The following is a 19,770-nucleotide window of genomic DNA, read 5'->3' as shown; positions in this document are numbered from 1 at the left end:
CCATGCCAGCTGTGCAAAAAAGTAATAATATCCACCCGAGTACTTTTACTGTATAATTTCATTTGACGTAAATAGTGTTTGATTTCCCAGTATTAGTGCTTTTACAGTACTAGCTTAGAACTTTAATTCAAATGTGAAGTGATACCAAGGCTCATTTGTGGGATTGCCATTAACTTCATAAAAGATTTTGTGAGCAAATCATTTAAATTTTTTTTTAACATTTATTTATTTATTTATTTTTATTTTATTATTTTTTTTAACGTTTATTTATTTTTGAGACAGAGAGAGACAGAGCATGAACGGGGGAGGTTCAGACAGAGAGGGAGACACAGAATCTGAAACAGGCTCCAAGGCTCTGAGCAGTCAGCACAGAACCCAATGCGGGGCTCGAACTCACATACCGCGAGATCGTGACCTGAGCTGAAGTGGGACGCTTAACCGACTGAGCCACCCAGGCACCCCAACGTTTATTTATTTTTGAGATAGAGAGAGAGACAGAGCATGAACAGGGGAGGGGCAGAGAGAGAGGGAGACACAGAATCCGAAGCAGGCTCCAGGCTCTGAGCCGTCAGCCCAGAGCCCGACGCGGGGCTCGAACTCACAGACCGCGAGATCGTGACCTGGGCTGAAGTCGGCCGCTTAACCGACTGAGCCACCCAGGTGCCCCATTTAAAATTGATTCAGTCATGGAGGGCACAGGTATTTAGACATGCTGACCGCTAACATGTAGACCGTCATAAGTCATTTGTGATATTATTTAAAAGCCAAGTTTTTCAATGGAAGAGTAGTTGTAGAATGTGGGATTATTATTGTCTTAATTTTGTTCTGAAAATGATGACTGCGTGTTTTCCTCTGAATCTTAGGGATTTGGACCCTGCTCCTAACCCACCTCATTTCCCATCACACGTGATCAAAGCAACGTTTGCCTATATCAGTAATTGCCATAAAACCAAGCTTAAAAGCATCTTAGAAATTCTTTCCAAAAGCCCTGTGAGTACACATTCCTATTAAAATAACTGAAGAGAGAATTCCTTCTTTTTCAGCTCAAAAATCTGTGTAAGTGCATCTTAAAGAGAAAAAAAGATGAACAAATGGAAAATTCATCTGAATTAATTAAAAAGTAAAACACTCCTCAACAAGTTTATATCTTGGTATCTTACCTGTCAGTATTCATTGATGAAGCCTGAATTTCATGATAGTTAGTCATATGTTAGCTCAGAGTGTAGATATTTTTTTAAATTATTTTTTGCTGTCTGAAAGCTAGATAAATTGACAATAGTTTTTTAAGTTTATGATATTAATTTTTTTTTATTTTTTAACTTAAAAAAAAATTTTTTTTTTTAACGTTTATTTATTTTTGAGACAGAGAGAGACACAGCATGAATGGGGGAGGGGCAGAGAGAGAGGGAGACACAGAATCGGAAGCAGGCTCCAGGCTCTGAGCCATCAGCCCAGAGCCCGACGTGGGGCTCGAACTCGCGACTGCGAGATCGTGACCTGAGCTGAAGTCAGACGCTTAACCGACTGAGCCACCCAGGCGCCCCTATGATATTAATTTTCTTAATGTAATATTTGCCTTTGATATCAAACCAACACAAAATTCTGTAATTTGTTATTTTGAATATAAAATACATTTGTTATGGCTGAGTATAAATGATTACATAAGTTTTTATGAAATGTCTTTTTATTTTCTAGGATTCCTATCAGAAAATTCTTCTAGCCATATGTGAACAAGCCGCTGAGACAAATAATGTTTATAAAAAGCACAGAATTCTGAAAATATATCACCTATTTGTTAGTTTATTACTGAAAGACATAAAAAGTACCTTAGGAGGAGCGTGGGCCTTTGTTCTTCGAGACGTTATTTACACATTGATTCATTATATCAACAAAAGGTAAGAAATATATTTAGAGCAATATGTAAGTGTTTTCTACCCTGTTAGTTGAAAATTTACATAGTTTTAAGATGTAGAAGCCACGGTATTGTTTTCTTTATTTTGCTTTTTAATATATATCTACTTAATATTTTTTAAAAATTGCATTACTATTTCTTCATCTCAAAAAATATTAGTATTAAGGGTCTTCAACATTTAAAAAAAAATTTTTTTTTTTTCAACGTTTATTTATTCTTTGGGACAGAGAGAGACAGAGCATGAACAGGGGAGGGGCAGAGAGAGAGGGAGACACAGAATCGGAAACAGGCTCCAGGCTCTGAGCCATCAGCCCAGAGCCTGACGCGGGGCTCGAACCCACGGACCGTGAGATCGTGACCTGGCTGAAATCGGATGCTTAACTGACTGCGCCACCCAGGCGCCCCCAAATTTTTTTTTTTTTGAGAGAGAGAAGCAGAGCGTGAGCCGGGGAGGGGCAGAGACAGGGAGTCACAGAATCCGAAGCAGGCTCCAGGCTCTGAGCTGTCAGCACAGAGCCCAACGCAGGGCTCGAACCCACAAACTGTGAGATTGTGATCAGAGCTGGAATCCGATGCTTAACTGACTGAGCCACCCAGATGCCCCAATTCATCATTTTAAAATAAACGAATTTTAGATGGCCTGAAATATCTATGTCACTATAGTGGTTCTGGTCACCAATTCCTGTGTGTGTGTGTGTGTGTGTGTGTGTGTGTGTGTGTGTATGTAACACCCACTCTCCAGACACACACACACACACACACACACACACAATTCTCCAGACACCTGCTGGGTGTCCTACAGTTCAACTCAGATGTAGTTGGTTAGTGGCAGATTCCACAGATTGAGGTCTCAGTCCTGCAAGACTGCCTGCCCCTCCTTCCTTTCCAGTGGCAGTCACTAGCCAGGATTAGCACCTGTGCTGACCAGCCAGCTCTACACTGCAGGTTCCAATGACCCTCTTCCTACAGTTCTGAGTCATTTTTAGAGCCGCTGTCAGAACTCAGGATAGCTGTTTACTGACTAAAATACCGCTTTATTATAGAAGGGCATAGCTTAGGAAAAACCAGATGGAAGAAATCGCGTAGGACCATGTATAGGGAAAGTGGGCACCACTTTGGATGGACTTGACATCCTCATCAGAAATCATTTGGCCCTTGATGTGTGGATTTATTTCTCAATTCTCAATTCTATGTCCTTGGTTTGCCCTTGTGTCAGTACTACCTGGGTTTTTTGCTGTTGTTTTTGTTTTGTTTTTTTGAGAGAGCACAAGTGGGAGGGAGAGGGAGAGAGAATCTGAAGCAGGCTCCGTGCTCAGCATGTGGGGCTCAGCCCCACAACCCTGGGATCAAGACCTGAGCTGAAATCAAGAGTCAGATGCTCAGCCCCCTGACCCACCCAGGCACCTTACTCTGATTATTTTTTTAATTTTTGTGTGAATTCTTTATGTATTTTGGATATTAACCCTCATCAGATATAGCATTTGGAGATATCTTATATCTTACCTTGTTTTGTTGATAATTTCCTTTGCTGTGCAAAAGCTTTTTATTTTGATGAGATTTTTTCTTTTGTTTACCTTGCCTGAGGAGACATACCTAGAAAAATGTTTCTCTGGCTGATATCAAAGAAGTTACTGTCTGTGATTTCTTGTAGGAGTTCTGTGGTTTCAGGTTTCCCATTTAGGTGTAATGCATTTTGAGTTTATTTTTGTGTGCAATTATAAGAAAGTGGTTTAGTTTCATTCTTTGGCACATAGCCGTTCAGTTTTCCCAGCACTGTTTGCTGAAATGACTGTCTTTTCCCTGTTGTAGATTCTTGCCTCCTTTGCTATGGATTAAGTGACTATATAAGTGTGGATTTCTGGGCTCTCTGTTTTGTTCTGAAAACTGGCTATTTTACTATTAAATTGTGGTAAATGGGGAAATCACACTCTCCCCTTCCCTAGGATTTGACTTTTTTTTCCCCTAATTGTCAAAGGTTGTAGTGGTCCATATGTTTCGTGAGTGTGCAAACTCTTTTTGCCAAGGATGTGTTCCTCACCGTATGTGGCTACTGAAGAGTGTTCCTTGTGTTCAGGTAGTGTTTTTACACAGATTTCCTTGAATGCCGAGAGCAAGTGATTGAATATGAGAGAGAGAGAGAGAGAGAGAGAGAGAGAGAATGAGAATCTTTCCCAACTTCTGCAGGTTGGCTCTTTGTGAGGACTTGCCTTCACAGGCAGGTTCTCACCGAGCCTAGGGACTAGCCCAGCATGAACGCATATGGTCTTCCTGGGTATTTTTTGAATAAGCTTCTTACCTTGGGCATATGTGTGGCTTCCTCAGTGTCCCAGATATATGAGAGATTTTGAACTCTCTAATTTCAGGAAGAAACTTTCTTCCCAGCTTTTCATCCTAGGCTTTAGGCAGTCTGTTGCATGTCTGAACAATAATCTGTTGCCCCTCACAGCTGTGGGTAGTTGGCCAGTGTTATTTATGGTGCTTTTGAGCGCTGCTCATGGCTCTTACAGCCTGGGGAGATTCAAGTAAGACAAACCAGAGTGAAGCACCCGCCCTTCAGGTAGCTCCCAGACAGGCTTAGGACAGATACACACAGTCATTAACAAATACACTCTGCTTTGCTCCATCCAGAGCAAAGGGCCAGGATCCCATGCTGGGAATGGGGACTGTAGTTTTTTTCATCACACCCGCCAAGCTGGGGAGGGAGTAGCAAGGCAGAGGCTGGTAGAACGCCATGAAGCTTTAAGTCTTTTTTTTTTTTAAATGCTTGTTTATTTAGAGAGAGAGAGCGCGCCAATGGGGGGAGGCAGAGAAAGAGGGAGAGAGAATCCCAAGCAGGCCCCGTGCTGTCCGTACAGATCCCAGTGCGGGGCTCGAACCCATAAACTGTGAGATCATGACCTGAACCGAAGTCAGATGCTTAACCGACTGAGCCACCAGGCGCCCCTCGAACTGTTTTTAAGTTGCCGTTTTTGTTTGTTTGTTGTTTGTTTGTTTTTTAGCATTTGCTCCACTTCTGTACACCTTTGCCTGTTTGACAGAGTTCTGACAAAGTTCTGCCCGCTCGTCCTGTCTTTCAGTGTTTCTGGCAGGAGGGGGGATTGGAGCTGTCTACTCTCTCATTTTGCTGTTGTCACTTCTCTTTTTGGTTTTTAAACCATTAAGGAATTAGATACAAAAGTGACTTTTGTGTTGGGGTCACTTCAGAATTAGAGCTGCTGAATAAAAATGACTTTTTAATGAGCTCATATGGAAGCAGTTTCCTAGAACTTACTGTTTTTTGCCTGTGTCACAGGCCTTCTCGTTTCATGGACGTGTCGTTACGAAGCTTCTCCCTGTGTTGTGACCTGTTAAGCCGGGTTTGCCACACAGCAGTCACTTACTGCAAGGATGCTTTAGAAAATCACCTTCACGTCATTGTCGGTACACTCATACCCCTTGTGGATGATCAGATGGAGGTTCAGGAACAGGTGATGCCCAAATCATCTTCACAAAGATATTTGACATACATTATACATTGATAAAGCGTTATTGGAAGGAGCTGAACGTTTTATGTTTACTTGGTTCAGTGAGTCATTTCAGTGAAAATATTCTTTGAAAAATGGTTGGAAAAACACTTTCAGTTAATTAAGCCTTGTAATCATTTAATTACAGAGCACCTAATAATTTTTTTTAATTTTTAAAATTTTTTGTATTTGAAAGAAACAGAGACAGTGCGAGTTGGGGAGGGCCAGGGAGAGGGAGGAGAGAGAGAGAATCCCAAGCCAGCTCCAGCATAGAGACCAGTGTGGAGCTTGAACCCACAAAACCTCAAGATCATGACCTGAGCTAAAACCAAGAGTTGGGTGCTTAACGGATTGAGCCACCCCAGGCGCCCCCAGTAACTTGGATCTAACAGATTACCTAACAGTGTCTGTCTCTTCCTTACTTTGAAGTGTAGAGGTAATGAAAACGAGGGACAGCAGTTCATACCACTGTCATGGTGTGTGAGATACTGCTTAAATAAAATGTTCCGGTAATACTGGCATTTCTCTACCCCAGTGCCCGTGCTGTAGCAGCAACTTACGTACTTGTTGACTCATTTGAAAACAGTAATAGCTGGTACTATAGAAGTAATTAGAACATTTTATCTGAACTAGGCCAGTAGAGTTTTTATCATTTATTATAGTAGGTTTGGTTGTTCTACTTTAAAATATAATTAAACCATTTTTTCCTTTTGATTTTTTCTTTTTTAAATTATGTTTAGGTATTGGACTTGTTGAAATACTTAGTGATAGATAACAAGGATAATGAAAACCTCTATATGACAATTAAACTTTTAGATCCTTTTCCTGACCATGATGTCTTTAAGGATTTGCGTCTTACTCAGCAGAAAATTAAATACAGTAAAGGACCCTTTTCACTTTTGGAGGTAATAATTATTCCATCATCTTACTATTTTGTATTAGGATAAAGAGCAGTACTTTTTGAACACTTCTAATTCTCTGAAAGAAAACAACTGAGTTTTAAAAAAACTGTGATAAAAAATAACCTGAGATTTAGCTTCTCAACAAAAAAGTGAGTCTTAATATATCCTCTTGTATTGCAGCAAAATTGTAAATATTAAGGTTTTTTTTGTTATGGTCTGAAATTAAGTATTGAAGAAATGTGGTATAAAATATGCTTGATTTTCATATGCATCAGATTCATTAATTCCTCAAAATTACTGTGTGATCTTTTGAGGGACAATTTGATGATATTTGAATTTTTAAAGAGTTTTTCAAGTTTTAATCTTTAATCTTTATAAACTTGAAAATTATCTTCAAGTGTATTTTTTAGCGTAAATTTTATTCCAGTTTTAAAACCATACCCTATATTTGACTACATATCAATGTGATAATATAGCTAAATGTACTAAGATATAAAACAAGAATTACAGTACCAAATAAGTAGAAATTTAAACTTTTCCCTTGGAGCATGCTAATTATAATCTTAACGTCTTAAAGATGTTCTTGTGAGAGAGTCAAGATTAAAACGTTGGCCAACAAAACAAAAAAACCAAACCACATTGTAGGACTGAAATGGAAGAAGTCATTTATTTCTACCGTGTTTGGTAATAATAAAGCTGTGAGTCAGTGTCTGCGAAAGGCTCTTAGTAATTTTTTTCTTTTGAGTTTTATTTCGCAGACTTCATACAAACCAAAAAACCGGTTATGTTTTTAACTAATGTTCTCTTTTAGGAAATAAATCATTTTCTCTCCGTGAGTGTTTATGATGCACTTCCTTTGACAAGGCTCGAAGGGTTGAAGGATCTTCGCAGACAGCTGGCACAACATAAAGATCAGATGATGGATCTCATGAGAGCATCTCAGGGTACTGATGTCAATGACCCGGGTTATTTGTACCTATTTCTTTTGGAAAGAGCTTTGTAAACTTTTTTTTTTTTTTTTTTTTGAGTTTTTTAAACTCTTACTCTTTGATTAATTGCCACGGACTTAGTTTAGATTCTGATCCTTTAGTTCAAACCTCTATCATTTCTCTTCTAACTGGGAAAGAGGTCATTACATGGCCTCCTCCCCTTGAATTACCCTCATTTCATCCATCCCCTGCACCTCAGCCAGGGTGATTTCTCTGAACCCAAACATGATTGCATTATTCTATTGCTTGAAAAGTTTTAATCACTTCCTGCTGCCTGAGACAGAAATTTGAGTTCCTTAAAGCCAGGCATACAGGCAGTGTGTCTCTGCCTCTTGCTCCAACTCGTGTTCATAGAAGAAATGTATCCCACTTACAGCCTCTTAGCCATGTGTGTGCATGTAATTGTGTGCATATGTGTGTGTTTTCTGTACACACACAAATTTGTATATGTGTTTCTACCTTTTTCTCATTTAAGAAAACATTCATTTTTATGTTATTTTGATTTCAGTTTAGGTTACTTTAATATTGTACTTGGAAATTTTCTCTACTTACATTTTGATTTTCATCTTGTACCCAGTAATTTCATATTTCCATTGTGATTTTTCTCCCAGTAACTTTAAAAACTAATTTTGAGGGCGCCTGGGTGGCTCAGTGGGTTAAGTGTCCAACTTCGACTCAGGTCACGATCTCACGGTCCGTGAGTTCGAGCCCCGCATCGGGCTCTGGGCTGATGGCTCAGAGCCTGGAGCCTGCTTCCGATTCTGTGTCTCCCTCTCTCTCTGCCCCTCCCCCCGTTCATGCTGTGTCTCTCTCTGTCTCAAAAATAAATAAACGTTAGGGGCGCCTGGGTGGCTCGGTCGGGTAAGTGTCCGACTTCAGCTCAGGTCATGATCTCACGGTCCGTGAGTTCGAGCCCCGTGTCGGGCTCTGTGCTGCCAGCTCAGAGCCTGGAGCCTGCTTCAGATTCTGTGTCTCCCTCTCTCTCTGCCCCTCCTCTGTTCATGCTCTGTCTCTCTCTGTCTCAAAAATAAATAAACGTTAAAAAAATTTAAAAATCAATCAATCAATAAATAAATAAACGTTAAAAAAAAAATAAAATAAAAACTAATTTTGATTTTGACCACCTGAGCTCAGAGCTCGTAGCGCATTTGTTCTGAGATGTGTGTTTGTGTAAAGATGAGAAACTGTATCTTTTGTTCTCGTGTGTTTGGGTCATTCATTGGTCTAGACTTCTCTTGTCCAGTAGCTGTTCATAGCTACTTAAATTTCAGTGAATTAAAGTTTAATAAAATTTAAAATTTAGTTTCTTATATCATACTAGCTCATGTCACGTTCTCAGGAGTAAGCGAGCTAGTGGCTATTGTTGGACAGTACAGATTATGGAACATTTCTGTCATTGCAGAAAGTTCTATTGGATATTGCTGTTCTAGACTAAATGCTAGATGTTGAAGAACAAGACATGCTCCCAAGGTCTCTTTCAGGTTGATGTTGAATGATTTTTGTATTTCTTACTGTGATTTTCCTAAGGTATTGACTTATCTGTGCAACATATGAAGACATTTCTCTTTCTCTCTCTGTCAAATATTGCCAATCATTTTTACATGGTCCTGTTTTATAAGTCGATATCTATTCACTATATATTTTTTGACCTTCTTATGGTTTTAAAACCTTGTTTAAAAAAAAAAAAACTTGATAAAAGTGTTTTAGATAATTTGATATATAAGCCTATTGTAAAGAAATGTGTATTCTCCGGTGTAGTTGAAACTAATTTTTTTAAAACTGCTCCTAGAAAACCCACAAGATGGCATAATGGTGAAACTAATCGTCAGCTTGTTGCAGTTATGCAAGATGGCAGTGAGCCACACTGGTGAAAGAGAAGTTTTAGGTAATCTCTGGCTAAATGAATGTGAGTTTTTCTGTTTGAGTGGCCATTCCTGTTTTCACAATCAGTAGAAGTTTGTCATTTGGGTTATTAGGGAAACATGCGGTGCTAGCTGAGGTATAGTTCTGTCTAGTTCAGATGGCCTGAAGCAGCCCTCCTTTCGTACTTTCCTTAAACATTTATAAAAGTGAAAAGTTAGCGATATACATGTGTGCAAAACCGTTCTTTTGAAAAGGCCTTGGTTATCTTTAGGAAAGTCTGAAATACCTCTTAGTAGCATTAAGTTGCAAATAAATCAGCTTTTGATACATTTTGTAAATATAACTGATTAGTACTTAGTCTTTTTGTAGGACAGAAATAAGATGAGGTTTTGGAGGGCTAGATGAATTAAACTCAGATATTAAAACCACATTCGGAGCATCTGGGTGGCTCAGCTAGTTGAATGTCCTACTTCAGCTCAGGTCACGATGTTGCCATTCATGAGTTTGAGCCCTGCGTCAGGCTCTGTGCTGACAGCTCAGAGCCTGGAGCCTGCTTCGGATTCTGTGTCTCCCTCGTTCTCTGCCCCTCCCCCTCCCCCACTTACACTCTCTCTCTCTCCCTCTCAAACATTAAAAAAAAACAAAACCACATTCAAGTCCTATACTATTTGTAGGGTATCCTATTGTAAGATAAATGGCCACCATGCATCCTGCCTAGAAGAGGTGTTTAGACTTAGTGATCCCAGGCTAGAAACACTGAATGATTGAAGTCAGCTTGAAGTTGTCATGACAGCATTGATTCAAATAAGAAAAATGGAGGAATAAGAGGTCCTTCAGATACTACTTCCTTTCAGTGAAGCCTTCCTTCTCATCTCAGGGGGAGCCTGTTATCTGGGGCACTTCTTTTTTTTTTGTAAATTTTTTATTGAAATATACCTTACGTACAGAAAAGTATACAAATGATAAGTATGTAACTCGAAAACTTTTCACAAATGGAACACACCTGTGCTTTTAGCATCCAGACCAGGAAACAGAATCTTATTAACGCCCTAGAAGTTTCCTTTGACCAAGGAATTTATACCTTGTCCATGGTGGCACTGTTTCTAGAGACAAACCTGATTTGCTACAGGAGCCCTAAGTGGCTTTCCTGTGTAACATAAAATCTTAACATGGTTTTATTAAGTAGCCACAGCTCACATGATACTTAGTGGTGAGAGACTGAAAGCCTTCACCCCCAGATCAGGAAAGAGACAAGGTTGCCCTCTTTCACCAGTTCTCTTCTAAGTTGTACTGGAAATTCTAGCCGGAGCAGTGGGACAAGAAGAGAAAAAGCATCCAAATTGGAAAGGGAGAGGTAGAATTGTCTCTATCCACAGATGATGTCATTCTGTATCTAGAAAATGCTAGAAAATCTACAAGAAAGCTACTGTAACAGAGCCAACAAATGAATCACAATCGCAGGATATGAGATCCATACACAAGATTGAGTTGTGATTATGTACACCAGCAGTGAACAATCTGAAAAGAAAATTTCATTTCATTTACCATTCTGTTCATAATAGCCTCTAAGAGAATCCGGTACCTGGGGATAAATTTAAAGAAGGAAGTGAAATACTTGTACATGATCTGTTTGTTACAAGTGAGTCACCAAGGACACCCCACATTGAAGGGGAGAGGAATCAGGCTCCACCTTTGGAAAAGAGAGCTATCAAAAAAGTTGTGAACATACTTTAATAAATTCCATCACTCCTGGAAAAGAGCGTGAGGGAGTTCTCTGGCATGCAGAAACTGCTCCCTGTCTTCATCTGGGTAGTGATAACACAGGTGGAAAAAAACGTGTGAATTTTCACTAAAGTAAGTGTTTCAGATTGATGTGCTTCGTGTGTGTAATACTTAAAATTTTAACAGGCTTCAGTCTGTTGATAACGTTCATACAGTAGCTCTGTTTACACTTTCATTCTTAATACCTACATTCTGTTAATGACTTCTCTCTCCTGGATATGATTTTATATGGGAAAATACCTTTGCCCACATGGATGTATAAAGGCAGTGATACAATGTATTGCAGCTTCTTTATTCAGTCTTTGGTTAACCACTTAAATCTTGAAGAATGACAAAACATTTTGTTTTTGAAGTTAGAAAAGTTGTTTTATGGAAGAACTCTAAGCTACAAGTGTACTGACAAGGAATTTCTCTATACAGAGGCTGTTGGAAGCTGCCTGGGAGAAGTGGGTCCTGTAGACTTCTCGATGATAGCTATCCAGCATAGCAGAGATACATCTTCTACCAAGGCCCTGGAGTTCTTTGAAGATAAAGAACTTCAGTGGACCTTCCTGACGCTGACCTACCTGAATAATACGCTAGTAGAAGATTGGTGAGTATTTAATGATACTTTATATCTGATAGCACCTACCTTGTCCTATGTTCAAGGAGAATGATACTTTATATAAACAAACATCTCTCCTAACTAAACTTTTCCCCTGTAAGCTGCATACTTTTTTTTTTTTTTTAAGTTTATTTATTTATTTTGAGAGAGAGCATGTACACGTGCTGGGGAGGAGCAGAGAGAGAGAGAGAGAGAGAGAGAGAGAGAGAGAATCCCTGACATGCGGCTCGAACCCACATACCATGAGATCATGACCTCAGCCGAAGTCAAGAGCTGGACGGACGCTCAACCTACTGAGCCACCCAGGCATCCCATAAACTGCCATACTTGTAGTCTCAGGTATTTTAATGAAAATTGGTGTATTTTTATTAATTCACGTAATCGCTGAAATCCTGCTAGGTGCCAGGCCCTGGATTCACTGGTGAGCACACCAGACTAGGTCCATGTTAAATTCTAGTGAGAGTAGACTAGAGAAACAGTAGGAAAAGTACCAGGTGGTTCTGTACAGAACATTAAAATAGAATTGCCAAAGAGGATGCTTGGGGCCCTTGTCAAGATCACAGGTGCTGCTCTCCTCTCATTTAGAGAATTATGATCCTTTTCCAGTAAGTCCTGGAACAGAAGCTTCCTAACTCCAACAGTCTTCAGCTTAGACAGAGTTTTCTTTTGCCCGTTTATTCATTATGCGAAACAAAAGTGCCACACATAGTATCCTGACTACTGCTTTGGTGGCTATGAGTTCACTTTGGCTTTCTGTCTGCACACCCCTGCCCCATTTATGTATCTATTTTTGGTGTATGTGAGCACCTCATCACCACCGTTTTGGGGAGGGTGGGTTCAGAGGAGTTTTGCCCACCACCAGACACCCTTCTAAGGTAATAAGGTGTCTTACCTGTGTTTGCCTGCAACTGGCCCACCTCTGAGAGAATAAATAACTGTCAGTAATGTCTACGTGACCTGTTTTAATTGTTCATTTGATGGGCATGTATCTTTCTCTTTTCTTGTTACAATAAAAATGCTGACAGCATTTCTTTCTCAACATTTTATTTTAAAAATTTTCAGGCCTACAGAAAAGTTGAAAGAATTTTACAGCAAATACCCGTATACTCACCACGTAGATTCTACCCTTACTGTTTCACTGCTGTCTCTGCTTCATCACCTCAAGCCATCCTTCTATCCACTTAGTAATCCATCTCATTAGTCAAACTGTATTTCAAAGTGTATATGGCATAGTCGTTGAAGATGTTTCCACAGAAAATTGGCAGGCAGCATTCACTACATGGTAATTTGGAGTTGGCGCTTCTGAAAAGGGTGGGCAAAGATATTTAATGTGACTTAAACTGTAAAGCATAAGGAACCCCTTTGTGTAAGAGGAAACAAATCATTACGTTTGAGGGCCTCCAGTCTACCAAGGGAATGTTGACCAGAGGATTCTCCCAAGAGCTGGTCCTGAAAGGATTGTGTGAGAAGTGTCATCCCGCTGATCACTGATGGGTGTGAGCGGGAATGAAGTGTGGGTGATAAGGGATGAAACATTCCAGACTGGGAGATAACTCCAGAGCGGGGAATTAGCGTGGTGTGTCTGGTGTACCAGAAAGAAGCCTGGTATGGAAGACGATGGTATGTTTGAAATTAAAAAGGTAGGACTAATTCTGATTAAGAAATTCGGATTTTATTTGAAACATACATGAAAGCCCTAGAGTTTTGAGCAGAGTAGTGTCAGGATGCAGCCCACTGTTTCACTCTGGCTTGTATGTGGCAGATGGCTTGTGGAGGGGAAACGGGAAGCCCAGTTATGGAGCAGCTGGGGCGGTCCAGAGGGGAAATGATGGTGATTCGGGTTAGGGTGGTGGGGACAGAGGGCAGGTGGAACATTACTGGAGCCAAGGTGTGTTTTTGACGGAGAGCCGGCAGGACTTGCCTGTGAGTCGGGTGTGGAGCAGTGAGGGAGAGGGGATGAAAGGTGAGTCCAGGTTTAGGGTTTATGCTTCCACATCTTAAATTGAGAAACCCAGGAGGAACAAGCCTTTATTTCATGGCTCATCGCCAGTTTACAGGGTCAGGCTTTTGATGTTTTTTGTCCACTTGTATTTTCAGCTTTCTTGTATCACAGCCCTCCTTTTCCTAATATTTTGCAAAGCAAAAGGACTTTCAGGGTTTTATTACAGGTTTCAGATGCCTTACCTCATGATTCTCAACTAGGTTCTGGTCAGAATACGTGTGTACTTACTGTTTGTTTAAATTGTTGCAGACTTGGGGCGCCTGGGTGCCTTTGTCAGCTAAATGTTGAGCTTTGGCTCAGGTCACGATCTCGTGGTTCGTGAGTTCGGGCCCCGTATCAGGCTCTGTGCTGACAGCTCAGAGCCTGGAGCCTGCTTCCGATTCTGTGTCTCCCTCTCTCTCTGCCCCTCCTCTGCTCACACACACACTCACTCTCTCTCAAAAATAGATAAACATTACAAGAAAATAAATAAAATTGTTCCAGACAATAATTTTATCATTTGAGGGAAAAGCTATTCTTTTTTGCCCAAATTATTTATATCTTTTGGATAAAGCACTATCAAAGTATTGTTTTCTCAGGTGAATTTGTATTCTGTGGTTCTCATTGCCCATATTTATTAGCCATTGTTATTTCCAAGTATTTCTTTTCCTGAGTACTTTTAATTTATAGCAGTCATAATGTAAACTTTATTGTAGTCATTGAAGGGAATTGCTGCAGTGATTAATAACTCAGGCTTACCGAAGGAATATTAAAAATTCACTGATAATTTTGGCTTTGATGCTGTAGAACTTTATAGGTGTAAACTTTCCTTATGTTAAAACTGCCTAACACAGTTGGCTTTCACAGTTTACAGTTGAACAACACAGAATTGAACTCTGCGGATCCACTTCTATGTGGATTTCTTTTGATAAACACAGCCCAGTACTCTAAATATATTTTCTCTTCCTTATGATTTTCTTAAAAACGTCTTTTTCCTAGCTTGCTTCTTTGTAGAAATACAGTATATAACACAGAACATATAAAATATATGTTAATTGACTGTTTATGTTATCAGTAAGGCTTCTGGTCCATAGCAGGTTGTTAGTGGTTAAGTGTTGGGGGAGTCAAGAAGTTTGGGGGATGCAAATTTTCGACTGTGGAGGGATCAGCACTCCTAACTCCTGTATTATTCAAGGGCCAACTGTAATGTAAATTTACTTAAATTTTTTATTCGAGGTTGCTTCATGACCATAGTTGATATGGTGTATAGGCATTTGAATTATATATGTTTTTCAGTGTCAAAGTGCGATCAGCTGCTGTTACCTGTTTGAAAAGCATCTTAGCCACAAAGACTGGACATACTTTCTGGGAGATTTATAAGACGACAACTGATCCCATGCTGATCTATCTACAGCCTTTTAGAACATCGAGAAAAAAGGTCTGTCAAATAGTGAATGTTTATTGAATACACACTGTCTAGAACAGTTGTATGTGCTGTGAGATATGACTGTCAAGTTTCTTAAGTAGCATTATACTAATGTTTAACCTTTCTCACAAGTAATTCCAACTGTACTTCTTGAATCCAGGGGATTTGTTTTTAATTATAGAGGTGTGGAATAGTTGAGAGATAGAAAGCTCAACTTCAGATTGACGCAGGGGATAGGAGGAGTTCTTAGTGATAGGCCTTTTTTCTTAGGAGTAGAAAACCCTTACGTTGATCCCTTGAAAGCCTTTGGTGTTGGGTGTGGTGTGTAGTGTAGGTATTGTGCAACAAGCAACAGTTTATTCCCAAAGGAAGTTAAAATAGCACCGTCCTTCGGGATAGAAGGAACATACTTAAACATCATAAAAGCCATATATGAAAGGCCCACAGCTAATATCATCCTCACTAGGGAAAAACTTTCCCCTCTCTCTCCGGGAGAGCTTTCTCCCTGAGATCAGGAACACGACACGGATGTCCACTCTCACCACTCTTGTTTAACGTAGTGTTGGAAGCCCTAGCATCCGCAGTCAGACAACAAAATGAAATAAAAGGCATCCAAACTGGTAAAGAAGAAGTCCAACTTTCACTTTTCACAAATGACATGATTCTCTACATGGAAAACCCAACAGACTCCACCAAAAGTCTGCTACAACTGATACATGAATTCAGCAAAGTTACAGGGTACAAAATCAATGTACAGAAATTGGTTGTATTTTTATACACCAATAATGAAGCAATGGAAAGAGAAATAAAGAAATGGATGCCATTTACAATTGCACCAAGAACCATAAAATACCTAGGAATAAATCTAACCAAAGATGTAAAAGACTTGTATGCTGAAAACTATAGAAAGCTTATGAAGGAAATTGAAGAAGACACAAATGGAAAAATATTCCACGCTCCTGGATTGGAAGAATAAATATTGTTAAAATGTCAATACTACTCAAAGCAATCTACACATTCAGTGTAATCCCAATCAAAATTGCATCAGCATTCTTCTGAAAGCTAGAAGACACAATCCTAAAATTTGTATGGAGCCACAAAAGACCCCAAATAGCCAAAGTTAATACTGAAGAAGAAAACCAAAGCAGGAGGCATCACAATCCCAGACTTTAGCCTCTACTACAAAGCTGCCATCATCAAGACAGTATGGTATTGGCACAAAAACAGACACATAGACCAATGGAATAGAATAGAGAACCCAGAACTGGACCCATAAATGTATGCCCAACAAATCTTTGGCAAAGCAAGAAAGAATATCCAATGAAAAAAAGACAGTCTCTTTAACAAATGGTGCTGGGAGAACTGGACAGCAACATGCAGAAGAATGAAACTAGACCACTTTCTTACACCATTCACAAAAATAAATTCAAAATGGATAGAGGACCTGAATGGGAGACAGGAAACCATCCAAACCCTAGAGGAGAAAACAGGCAACAACCTCTTTGACCTCAGTGCAGCAATTTCTTACTCAACACATCTCCAAAGGCAAGGGAATTAAAAGTGAAAATGAACTGTTGGGACCTCATGAAGATAAAAAGCTGCACAGCAAAGGAAACAATCAACAAAACTAAAAGGCAACCATGGAATGGGAAAAGATATTTGCAAACAACTTATTGGATAAAGGGCTGGTATCCAAAATCTATAAAGAACTCACTAAACTCACACCTGAAAAACAAATAATCCAGTGAAGAAATGGGCAGATGACATGAATAGACACTTTTCTAAAGAGGACATCCAAATGACCAAGAGACACATGAAAAGATGCTCAATGTCCTTCATCTTCAGGGAAATATAAAGCAAAGCCACACTGAGATACCACCTCACGCCAGTCAGAGTGGCTAAAATGAACAAATCAGGAGACTATAGATGCTGGTGAGGATGTGGAGAAACGGGAACCCTCTTGCACTGTTGGTGGGAATGCAAACTGGTGCAGCCGCTCTGGAAAACAGTGTGGAAGTTCCTCAAAAATTAAAAATAGAACTACCCTACGACCCAGGAATAGCACTGCTAGGAATTTACCCAAGGGATACAGGAGTGCTGACACATAGGGGCAGTTGTACCCCAATGTTTATAGCAGCACTTTCAACAATAGCCAAATTATGGAAAGAGCCCAAATGTCCATCAACTGATGAGTGGATAAAGAAGTGGTTTATATGTACAATGGAATACTACTTGGCAATGAGAAAGAGTGAAATCTGGCCATTTGCAGCAACGTGGATGGAACTGGAGGGTATTATCCGAAGGGAAATAAGTCAGTCAGAGAAAAGACAGATACCATGTTTTCACTCTTATGTGGATCCTGAGAAACTTAACAGAAGACCATGGGGGAGGGGAAGGGGAAAAAAAATTACAGAGAGGGAGGAAAGCAAACCATGAAAGACTCTTACATACTGAGAACAAACTAAGGGCAGATGTGGGGTGGGGGAGAGGGGAAAGTGGGTGATGGCCATTGAGGAGGGCACCTGTTGGGGTGAGCACTGAGTGTTGTATGGAAACCAATTTGACAGTAAATTACATATGTTAAAAAAAAAAAACAAAACAGCACCATCTGTAGTGAAATACAAGATGACCTATAGATTTCTCCTTTGTCCACGGTAATAACCATTGCAAGGTTCTACTGAAAGTAAATACATAAGAACTCTTCCTTCTCTTTTAGTCTAAACTTTGCTCTTTAGTATTTTCTTTTCATAAAGCATCTGGGAAATACACAATAGAATTTTCACCAAATTAACTTAAGGACATATACCCATTATTGTAATAGTCTTTTTAATAGATCATCAATACAGTTTTGGTCTAGTAAAATTACTGGTAATATAAAGTATTAATAAAACCAGTCATCTAAGCTATAAAACACTGTAGTTTTAACATTTTGAGAACTGATTTGATCTTGAAATCATTTCTGTGTGGTGGACTCTGACTGGTTCTGTCCACAAGACAGGTGCTGCAGAGAGTTTGTGATTCATATAACACACTAGTGAGCTCGGGTTCGAACTCATGCATCCTGCTGTGTAGACCAGTAACTTTTTGGCATACCACTCTGCCATTCATGTAAACATAAATGTATGTTAATTTTAAAATGTACCCATTGCTTCCAGATTTAGTTTTTAACTGTAGTTTGGTTTGGAAACAGATTTGTTTATGTCTGGATATTTGGTCTGCATAAGAAAGATAGAATGTATTTCTAATTGCCTTACTTACGTGTGTTGACTGTTTTCTTTCTAGTTTTTAGAAGTACCCAGACTGGACAAAGAAAGTCCTTTAGAAGGCCTGGATGATACGAGCCTGTGGACTCCTCAAAGTGGAAATCATGACAGTTGGATAAAGAGGCTGACTTGTGCATTTTTGGATAGTGGAGGCACAAAGAGTGAAATTCTTCAATTATTAAAGCCAATGTGTGAAGTAAGATTAGTTAGTCTGACTTAATTACTCCCTTCCTACCTTTGCCGTTTTTATTTGAGCCTTCTCTTAATAGCTTTCGTGGCTGGTCACGTCCTGTTCGGCTTCTGTGTACACGATTCTGGTCTGCAGATATGTGGTACTCACATCATCTCCATGGAGCGTCATCTCCATGGAGCAGTGCCTGCGCTCGGCTGTTGGGAACCCATTGCACGGACGTGTTTAAATATTTAGCTATAACTTTGTGCAATCGGTTTCTCCTATGGGCTAGCTACCTCCCAGATGAGCTCTGAAGGGTGCCACTAATGATAGTTAAAATACGGATGGTTGTAAATTATTTATATGAACCAAAAGTCTGCTTTTTTGTTAGTTTACTTTTTTTTTTTTAAAGGTGTTTGTGATTCTCTTTCCCTGGTATATACTTTCTTGAGTGAGAAAAAGAACTAGGGTAGCAGTTAGCATTGCTTTTAGTTTTGAAGGTACAGTACAGTTAATTTCAATAGAGAGTAAAGGTACATACCCAATTAAACACGAACTTTGTGTGCTTTTATCAAGTGTGCCAAACCGTACAATATCAGGATGCTCTAAGGCTTCAAAAGCTGCATGATTCAATCGCAGTGTGAAAACAGAGTATCTGACTGGTTCAGACATCTGCCAGTTCAAAGTACTGATAGAGAAATGAGTATTTTGGTAAAGTGCCCTGATTGAAAGCAATTTAAAAAACGGTCCTTACTTCTACAGAAAAACTGTTGGCAGTGAATAAATTCTCACACTCTCTGCATTACTACGTAGCATTTGTGCTAAGTCAGCATGGTGATAACCCTGGACACACACACACACACACACACACATCGCATTTCCCATTAGTGAACATACCTGAGATTTTTTATGAAGTCCTGACTTTGGGTCACAAGATAAAATATTCCAAATACACATAGAGACAACACCCCAGCTCCAAATTCCTTAAATTCTTTATTTCTAAAACTGCCATTTTGATTTGTCTTTAGTCTAAAAGGAAAAGATAAAGTGTGCATTTGGTAATCTATCATTTGTTTTGTGTGTGTAGTATGTGATGAATAATGAAGAGAGTGCCTTGACAAACATAAGGTTGTATGCTGTTTCACTGTACCACGGGTATTAAAGTACTTATCTGTACTTTGGAGTAGATCACAAACAAGTACCCACATCATATACCCATAAATTGGAGTTTATTAAAATAATAAACATTTTAACATGACTGTTATAGCTTTTCACTGAGTGTAGAAAATGTACAAACATCAGCTTTCCAGCTTTTTTCTTTAACTTCAATCCCCATTTTCCTTTATAACAAATTAGAAAGCTGCTGTATTTTT

General features: G+C 39.4%; 1 protein-coding gene across 11 annotated transcripts in view; it reads left to right on the top strand.

Annotated features, from left to right (window-relative positions):
- Positions 1-19,770, top strand: part of ATM (ATM serine/threonine kinase) — a 131,438-nt gene that overhangs the window by 58,923 nt on the left and 52,745 nt on the right. For 10 of the 11 annotated variants that reach the window (XM_053204139.1, XM_053204141.1, XM_027036433.2 and 7 more), the window contains 9 exons: positions 864-990; positions 1,696-1,895; positions 5,205-5,379; positions 6,156-6,320; positions 7,129-7,261; positions 9,096-9,191; positions 11,372-11,543; positions 14,833-14,974; positions 18,245-18,421. In XM_053204139.1, the coding sequence (XP_053060114.1) occupies positions 864-990; positions 1,696-1,895; positions 5,205-5,379; positions 6,156-6,320; positions 7,129-7,261; positions 9,096-9,191; positions 11,372-11,543; positions 14,833-14,974; positions 18,245-18,421 (1,387 nt within the window). Of the gene's footprint in view, positions 1-863; positions 991-1,695; positions 1,896-5,204; positions 5,380-6,155; positions 6,321-7,128; positions 7,262-9,095; positions 9,192-11,371; positions 11,544-14,832; positions 14,975-18,244; positions 18,422-19,770 lie in introns of those variants that run through there. The other variant, XR_003413223.2, reaches the window with a different exon arrangement.

This window comes from Acinonyx jubatus, chromosome D1, assembly GCF_027475565.1.
Source record: "Acinonyx jubatus isolate Ajub_Pintada_27869175 chromosome D1, VMU_Ajub_asm_v1.0, whole genome shotgun sequence".
Classification (NCBI taxonomy): Eukaryota; Metazoa; Chordata; class Mammalia; order Carnivora; family Felidae; genus Acinonyx; species Acinonyx jubatus.
Note: the sequence above shows the minus strand (reverse complement) of the source record. Positions and strands in the feature narration are given on the sequence as shown.